The sequence below is a fragment of the Cololabis saira genome, chromosome 18 (assembly GCF_033807715.1).
Source record: "Cololabis saira isolate AMF1-May2022 chromosome 18, fColSai1.1, whole genome shotgun sequence".
NCBI lineage: Eukaryota > Metazoa > Chordata > Actinopteri > Beloniformes > Belonidae > Cololabis > Cololabis saira.
Genome location: NC_084604.1, coordinates 27,303,090 through 27,312,108, shown reverse-complemented (window position 1 = coordinate 27,312,108; position 9,019 = coordinate 27,303,090). Strand labels below are relative to the sequence as shown.

General features: G+C 42.4%; 1 protein-coding gene across 2 annotated transcripts; it reads left to right on the top strand.

The window, feature by feature from the left end:
- Nucleotides 1-1,910: 1,910 nt before the first annotated feature.
- Nucleotides 1,911-8,618, top strand: sgk1 (serum/glucocorticoid regulated kinase 1). 2 transcript variants are annotated; one of them, XM_061707433.1, is made up of 10 exons: nucleotides 1,911-2,041; nucleotides 3,918-3,993; nucleotides 4,218-4,293; nucleotides 4,404-4,592; nucleotides 4,696-4,827; nucleotides 5,649-5,885; nucleotides 5,983-6,078; nucleotides 6,195-6,350; nucleotides 6,885-6,974; nucleotides 7,221-8,618. In XM_061707433.1, the coding sequence occupies exons 1-10, from the start codon at nucleotides 2,014-2,016 to the stop codon at nucleotides 7,386-7,388; spliced, it is 1,248 nt and encodes a 415-aa protein (XP_061563417.1). In that variant the 5' UTR covers nucleotides 1,911-2,013; the 3' UTR covers nucleotides 7,389-8,618. The 2 variants fall into 2 exon arrangements, with proteins under 2 accessions (XP_061563417.1, XP_061563415.1); XM_061707431.1 differs by lacking the exon at nucleotides 1,911-2,041 and adding an exon at nucleotides 3,273-3,812.
- The last annotated feature ends 401 nt before the right edge of the window (nucleotides 8,619-9,019 follow it).

Here is a 9,019-nt window from a genome sequence, read left to right as displayed (position 1 = left end):
GGGACTTCACAGAAATTTTAAAATCTTGTTAATTGATATCACTGTACAAAAAAGTAAAGAAATCATCCCGGATCTCGATGGTAGAGACTTGAGGCTCATCTCAAAGGGAAGGCTGCTCTGATGTTTCCAGATGTTTCACTGTGTGTTCCACAGTTTTGCTCCGTGTGATTACAAAACACAATGAGACAATTCTGCAATTGGTCCTTGAGAAAGAGATCCAGCGCTCACATGGTGGTACATCAAAACTGAAGTTTGCTCATAAACATCCCTAATATGAGTTTCAGATGAGTTTTTGAAAAATCTGTCCTTTGTTTTGATGAAGCACATTGATGCTGGGAAAACACAGTCCCCGTAGTGAAACATGGTGCTGGGAGCATGATGATGTGGGACTACTGTATGTTGTTGCTTCAAGTGCAGGAAACCTTGTTCAGATAAACAGAATCAAGAAAGAAAAAAAAACAGGATTATTATATTATTCTGAAGAATAATGTAATGAAAGTCTTGATTGTGGTCACCACTGGGTTTTCCAAATGTTTTAAATTCATCCGAAACTTTTTAAAGGTCACAGAAATGAAGGTCCTGGAGTGGTCCTTTCATGCAGAGCCCAAAGAATATGTGGCGGGAGCTCAAGGTTAATGTCCATCTGTGGAAACCACGTCATGTGGATACACTGGAGCCATTTGCGAAGGAACAATGGGCCAAAAGTCCCCCTGAGACATGTGCCAGATTAGTTAGGAACTAGCATTGTTATCAGTTGTAAGTTACAAAGGCTATAGTTTTGATCGGTAATGGCATGTTTGTATGTTTCTTCTTTAATAATAATCAAAGTGTTTTTATTGATTTTTCATCAAAAAGTACAGTACACAACATCTAAACTACAAACGAGACAGCACGCACACAGGTCACACTACATCAGACATCCGACAAACCCACCACTCAAGGGACCCAGATACACCCGAGACAAAGTTAAACAAATATGTAGAAAGGGTAAATAAAACCAACAACAATAAACAAACAGAATATACATTCAAATTAATAAAAATTGTTTCTTCTTTCAACTGAATGCATCAGTTAAATATCTAAATACAATGTAATGAGTCCTTGTTCTTTTAGAACCACATTAACAGTTTTTGTGATCATGGAAAAGTTAAGAGAGATTTGTTTTAATTCATAAATGTGGTTACTCAATTTTACCTTAGCCAAATATAAATAGGCGTTATTTAATAATTGCATTTATTATGAAATCAATCCATCTATTTTCTATACACGTTTAATCCTGTACAGGGTTAATTGACACATGAACTGACAGCCAATGACCAAAGTTGCTTGCTCAGCTGTTCCACTTTTTATTTTCTTTTATGCTTTTCTTTTGAAGTTGTGTGAAATGAAGAAACGGTAAAAACAGAACATTAGAAGGGGTAGGACTAGAAAAGTTTTTTTAAACTTCATCCTACACCTTTTCAAACAGGACATATTTATCTACATATAGATTTGTCTCTTTAATTTGCTTTGTTTTGCTTATGGTTTTCTTTGTTGTTCTTTGTTTTTTTTTGTTTTTTTCTCGGTATATACATTTTATGCATTCTGATTATTTTGTTTTTGTTTTAACCTGTTTGAATAAATAAATAAATGAAAATGAATTAAATTATGAAATATAATAATAATAATAATAATAATAATAATAATAATAATAATAATAATAATAATAATAATAATAATAATAATAATAATAATTCTACATTTTGAATGGCAGCCCTCGAATTAAGCTTGTGAAAGCCGCGTCCACCCCGCCCTTGGGAAAAGTCAGGCAACTCTCCATGAAACGCACAACTGTGGGGTGGAAGGAAACAGAGGCGGGACGTCTCCGCCTTAAAAAAAAGGAAAAAGGGAAAAAAAAGAAAGGCGGGGGGAATAAGGACTCCAAAAGTGAAATGTAGTGTAGTTCGATTACCTCCTTACTCGAAGAGCCCGCATCCAGTCTCCTGGTTGTGATTTGGGAATTAAAGCATCCTTATGAAAGACAAAACGACCGCTTTGACATGTAAGTATAGACTGTGTGTTTTTTTTAATGCAATAATCGTTTGAGGATTTAACTGATTCAGAGATTTCTCATACTCCCGTCGTTCTCTCACCGTTTTTCTGCATAAACCAGCCTTTTCATGTTGAAGTTTTGTTATTTTCTGCTATAAAACGACAACAGCAAATCCTGAATCTTTTTCTATCTTGATTTTTCTTTTAAAAGCAATAAATCAGAGGCAGACTTTGCAGGCGCTATGAAAGTTGTCCTGGTGTGGTGAGTTCAGGAGTAGCTCACCCAGAAACCCTGAACTGAACTGAACTGTTGAACTCAGGAGCTGCAGACTTTCATAACAAGAACTTCTGCAGAGCTGAGCGGTTTGTTGTGTTTGGTGTCTGGACGAGGCATTGTAGAACTAAGGCATTTGTGTGCGGTTTTTTTTCTTGCAAAATGTGATGATTTGGCTCATATTTCTCTTCAGCTGTTGTCTTATACTGTTTCCATCGGACTTCTCATTATGTCATTGAATCTTATGAAAACTGCGGTGTTTATTTCACTCTCTCTTAAGCGCGGTGATCCAAGAACAATTTAAATTGGCTTGGCTCTTCACCGGCGATATCGTCTTACATATCTCGTCCCACTGAGAGATCAAACTGGAACCAGGTGACTTAATAAGTCTTATATAACTCAGCCTGTCCGGTCTGCAAGAGGGGCATCCGTGAAAGTACAGCGCAGGTTTGCTGCTTAATCCACTTAATTATTATCACTGTGAAACCGCTTCGGGGAGAATTTTGTCCCATCTCCTTCAGGATGCGTATCAGCCCTTTTCCCGACGATCTTAAACTGGATATAGGCTTAAGGCTGATTTATGGTTCTGCGTTACACTAACGCAGGCCTACGGCGTAGGGTCTGCGTCGATTTAACGCAGAACCGTATTTCAGGCTTTATTCAAGAGGTTCACTCTGTACTTTTCCACTACCGGCGGCTTTTCTTGGCATGGGGCCTCCCTCTCCTCGGGCTCTCCCTCCCTCCCTCCTTCCCTCCTGGCCTCCCTGCCTCCATGGAGGGGGGCCTGCGTCACTCCCGGGCCCTCTTGAATGGAGAGGCAGCCAAGCAGTGAAGTTGATAGGCTTAGTGAGGAGGCTATCAAATTATTTGTTCTGGACTTCAATACCGGGCAGGGTCCTGAGAATTGGAGACTGGTGTGAAAACTTTTATCAGATGATTGAGGAACAGTCTCGAGCCTCTAGGACAGCCTCCCCCAGCTTCATTTCATCTGCACTCAAGTGTACAATAATGGAGAAATACGTCCCATTACTGTGTATAAGGATAAGTATTTTTTGTTGCCATTGAGACTGGAAATGAGACAACATCCAGTGTTGTGACGCATGTGGCGCTTGGTAAATTTGTCGTGGAGTTGCACAAACATATATGTGCAAATAGAAATCTTCCACTGCCCCATGGCCCTGGGTTTTTGACGCAGGCACCAGAAGGTGCGGCTGTGACGCGCCGGGAGCGCAACGGCCGCCCATTGGTCGGAAACCGGGTCGATCACTTTCTCACAAGCCTTTTACTTAAAACTCGCAGAGGATCACGCCCACTGAGCGGGCTCCTCCCACCTCCCCTCCTCTACACCTCTTTATAAACCAGGAGGCCAAACTCCTGAGCTACATTTTGCTCTTGGCAGCTGATGAGAGAAGAGCTGCTGTCGAACTCATCATGACGGTCAAAACAGAGACAGAGAAACCCGTGCTGACTTACTCAAAAAGCAGAGGCCTGGTGGCCTTAGTCACTGGTATGCTCAAAGACTGGATATTTTCAAAAGATCCCTTGTCATCTGTTTTCTTCTAGTTTATTCATGTCTTTTTTTTTCTCCTCTGTTTTGGTTTTTGCTCTGCAGCTTTCATGAAACAAAGGAGGATGGGTCTGAACGACTTCATTCAGAGGCTCGCCACCAACTCCTACGTCTGCAAGCAGTGAGTCTGACTCATGTTATTGTTCTTTTTTTTTTTTTTTTCACCAGAGGACAAACATTGGGAAACACGAGCATAACTGAGTTATTTGTCCTCATGGGAAACTTTGTGTATTGATGTCACTCCCGGATCAGCTGATTCACATCAGAAAGCAAACTGAGGATACTTTTCTTTGTAGTCACCGACTCTCAAGCTCAAACTCTTTTATTTCTCCTTTTTTCTTCCAGTCCTGAAGTTCAGTCGATTCTCAACCTGAGTCCTCCACAAGAGGCCGAGCTCATGAACGCCAACCCTTCTCCTCCCGTATGTTTGTTTACACTTAAACATGTGCAGGAGAAATGCACTGAAAAATCCTTAGCTAATGTGCCAAGCACTTCATCACTAACTTTCTGTTGTTTTCTTTTCACTTACAGCCCAGTCCATCCCAACAGATCAACCTCGGCCCGTCGTCCAATCCCTCAGCAAAACCCAGCGATTTCCACTTCCTCAAAGTGATCGGCAAGGGCAGCTTCGGGAAGGTGCTGCTTGCACGCCATCGCACAGATGACCAGTTTTATGCTGTGAAAGTATTACAGAAGAAGGCCATTCTCAAGAAGAAAGAGGTACATTATGAGTGCATGGAGACATGAGTGCAACTAGAAACACATACCAAGAAGTATGTCCTCTTAACCTGTCTAACCCTGGTTTTTCTTGTTTCCTTTGCAGGAGAAGCACATCATGTCAGAGAGGAATGTGCTGCTGAAGAATGTCAAGCATCCATTCTTAGTGGGCCTGCACTACTCCTTCCAAACGGCGGATAAACTCTACTTCGTCCTGGACTATATCAACGGAGGCGAGGTGAGTTTATTTTTACTGAAACGACGCCTGGAGAGAAAGTAGCTGAGAAGTGATGAGGAGGGGGGATGGAACAATGACAGAGGAAAAGAGGAGTTAAAGGAGTACAGTCTCAGAGACGGCTGATTAAGTTTTCATAGGAAGAAAAGGGTGCCAGAAATGAGACGCAAAGATGAGGCCGAAACAGAGACAGACAGAGGGGAAATCCTGTCATGAGAAGCAGAATAGAAGCTGTCGCTCTGGTTTCTTTTTCTTTCTTTTTTTTTCGCTGAAGGAAACACCACTCAGGAAATCATGATGTGGGCTGGGACAGTGTCAGAAACTTGTGGGCCAAAATTAGCAGCGCCATTGAGACTGTGTGTGTGTGTGTGTGTGTGTGTGTGTGTGTGTGTCTGTGTGTGTGTGTCTAATCGAGCCAATTTCCTGTGATTGTTGCATGAGCAAAGACAGTGCTGATTAAATATGGACCTCATCAGGAAGCAGAGCACATTTGCTCTTTTTCTTTCCTTGATCCTTTCTTCCCCTCCATCCTGCTGATCTCTCTCTTTCCCTCCCCACCTTTGGCTCTCATTTCATCTGTCTTCCCTCGTCGAACCTTTTAAGCCGTCGTCTTCCTGCCTTTTTATTTCCTCCCATCCGGTTTCCTCTCTCTCTCCCTCTGTCTCTTTTTTTTATTATTGGTCTCTCTTCTATTAATTTCCTACATCTGTTCTTACCCTTTTGACACTGTCATTTCAGGACAGAGCATAACTCATGGTGTGATTTACTTTAAAGTGACCTGTTTCAGTAATATCTTTCTTCTTGTGTTTTTTGCTCTGTTTTAGTTGTTCTACCACCTGCAGCGAGAGCGCTGCTTCCTGGAGCCCAGGGCCAGGTTCTACGCCGCTGAGATCGCCAGCGCCCTGGGGTACCTGCACTCCCTGAACATTGTCTACAGAGACCTGAAGCCAGAGAACATCCTGCTGGACTCCCAGGGACACATCATTCTCACAGATTTCGGTCTGTGCAAGGAGAACATCGAACCTAATGGAACCACGTCGACTTTCTGCGGCACACCTGAGGTAACCAGAGAATTAGTCATTGATCCCTTGTTTTTCTTTTTCTTTTTGGGGGCACTCTTTGAAATGTGACCTACTTTTCTTGTCAACCCCGTTACAGTACTTGGCTCCCGAGGTGCTACACAAGCAGCCGTACGACCGGACGGTAGACTGGTGGTGTTTAGGAGCTGTTCTCTACGAGATGCTGTACGGCCTGGTAAGTCAACCATCATTAACCAGCATTTAATTACTTATTATTTTCTTATTTTACTTTCTATACTTGAATGCTTGTTGGTTGCCGGGTGATTGATCGGTTACTTTGACCCTCCCCAGCCTCCGTTCTACAGCCGCAACACGGCAGAGATGTACGACAACATCCTGAACAAGCCGCTGCAGCTGAAGCCCAACATCTCCAACGCGGCCAGACACCTGCTGGAAGGCCTGCTGCAGAAAGACCGCACCAAGAGGCTGGGCTGCACAGAGGACTTTGTAAGTGCTCGTGCAATCCTTTGTGACTTCACATCTTCTTGTCTACATATATGTCATTGGTTAGAATCAGAATCAGAATCAGAATCAGAAAAGGGTTTATTGTCAAGTTTTCACACGAGGAATTTGTTATGGTGATTGGTGCAACACAATACAATTATAAGAGCAGTATGTACGAGATAAAATTAAATGAAATGTATAAACAATAGAAAGTATAAACAATAAAAAGTATAAACAGTAAAATAAAATGTAGACCGGAAATGTACAAAATGAGGTTTTAAAGTGCCGGGTGAGTCTGTACAAAAGTGACTTAGGAACTTAGGATAGGTAAAAAGTATAGACAGAAATGTACAATGAGGTTTGTAAATTGCCGGATATGAGTCTGTGCAAAAGTTACAGGATTGGAATTTTTACGTTAATGTAACGTAGAGTGGGATGGGGGAGCAGTCCGTAGTAGTTATTAGTAGTAGTAGTTATAGTAGTTATAGTAGTTATTAGTAGTTAGTAGTTATATTGACCTTCTGTTCCTTTTTCCAGAATGAAATTAAGAACCACATATTCTTCTCCCCCATCAACTGGGATGACCTCAATGCCAAGAAAATCACGCCTCCCTTCAACCCCAATGTGGTAAGCTGCTTTCATTAAAGACTTCTGCTTCTATTAAGTGCTGATTTCCTTATTTATACGTGCCCAAATCCACATATTCACCCTTTGATATGTGTTTATGTAACTTGATGAAATGCATGGAACATCCTCCCCGTGAATTAGAACATTTCCAATTAAGGCAAGGTACAGCAAAGCCTGGCTAATCCCTACTCGTCTCCCTCTCTCTCTCTCTCCCTCTCTCTCTCCCTCCCTCCCTCCCTCCTGCAGACGGGACCCAACGACTTGCGGCACTTTGATCCAGAGTTCACGGATGAGCCGGTTCCCGGCTCCATTGGCTGCTCCCCAGACAGCACCCTCTTCACCGCCAGCATCAAAGAGGCAGCTGAGGCCTTCGTGGGCTTCTCCTACGCCCCGTCTATGGACTCCTACCTATAGGATCTAACTACAGGCACTTAATGTGGAAAAAACCAGTTCAGACCTACTGGACACGAGATGTGCCATGTCCACGGACTTGCATCGTGACCCCCCCCACCCAGCGAGAGCTCTTCACCCACATGTGTACTTGCCATGTTTTCTCCGTCTCTTGAATGCAGTTTAAATACTCGCTACAAAGGGATGTCCGGCGTAAATAACGACTAGTTCCAGCTTGACACACCAACATAGAACCCTTTTTCAAGCGGAGGTCTTTTTGCACATAGCTCAGGCAGCTTACTAGCTCCCCTCAATCCTGAAGACACAACTGACAAGCACACACAAAACTTCCAGCGTTTATCAGAAGAAGACGGCTAGGCCGTACTTTTCCAGCCCCGGAAAGATTTCCATGCTCATCCATGTAGCAAAAGGTATAATCCCACCCGGGGGCCCCATCTGTCGGGTCTGGAGAAGTAGCTCGGAGATGGCATTCATTTTGGTGCTTTAGTTTCTTCTCATTTTCTTTCTTTGTATCAAAAGGGAGCGACTAGAAGATGAATGTTACAGAGGGGGAGGGGCATTTTATTTCTCTCAAAGGTGTCTTGAATTTTCTTTTTTTTTTCCTCTCCATCAGAACTCACATCATTTGTTTTTCCGCCTGTGTCAAACATTAATATTCCAGTTACATCCACTTGACTCCAGGTGGAAGGAGATGTCTTATTCTATTTTATTTAAATGGACTTTTCAGAGTGGAAGGATGTAGCACTAGACGAGTACACCTGTTCCGTCGCGAACATGTGAGACATAGGGACTCAAATGATGTTTCAAGCCTTCATTTGCACATTAACGCTGATAGGGAGATGGAAAAAGGAGCACTGCTGCTAGGTGAGGATGAGAGGGGTGTTTTTTTGAGAGGTGTTTTCTGTAGTTTTGCTTGAAAAGTGCATCCCCCTCACGTAGGCTTCCATCCGCCTCTCACCGACGTAACGGCGGCCTGCAGACGGGCCGCCAGCATCGAAACGAACATTCCACTTTAATATTGCTGTAAGTTTGCAGTTTGACGGTATTTAAGTTTGTTTGTATATTTGGAGTTATGTGTACTAGTTTTAATGTATATTGAACAGAACAAAACATCAACAACAAAAGACTAAAGACTAAGTATGTATATGTAATAATCCATGTTAAATGTACTGTAAATTGTAAAATTGTTTATGTGACCATGTTTGGTTTGCAATAAAAGAAAAATTAACTTTATTATGTGTCACAAAGCATTTTTTGGGTGTTTTTGCTCAACCTCACCACGGTAGCAGAAGTGAATATTCACCATCATTTGCAGAAAATGAGCACATCAAACCACTTCATAAAGCTACTGAGTAAACTAAAGAATGCGAGGAATGGCGATTAAATGGTCAATATTTGCTCATTGCAGGTTGGAAGAGACTTGGGCTACTGACCAATGTCCCACATTAGTGTTACAGTAAATGGACTTTATCCCCTTTCATGCGTCAGCAGTCTTACACAACAGTGACTCTTGACGTTCAAGTGTGAGATTCAGTGAATTAGTGGCCACGCCCTGTTCAGCAGCAGTATTTAATTAACCTGGAAAAACACTGATTTGTCCACACTCGATGAATCGTGTTTAACTGAAGTTAGCT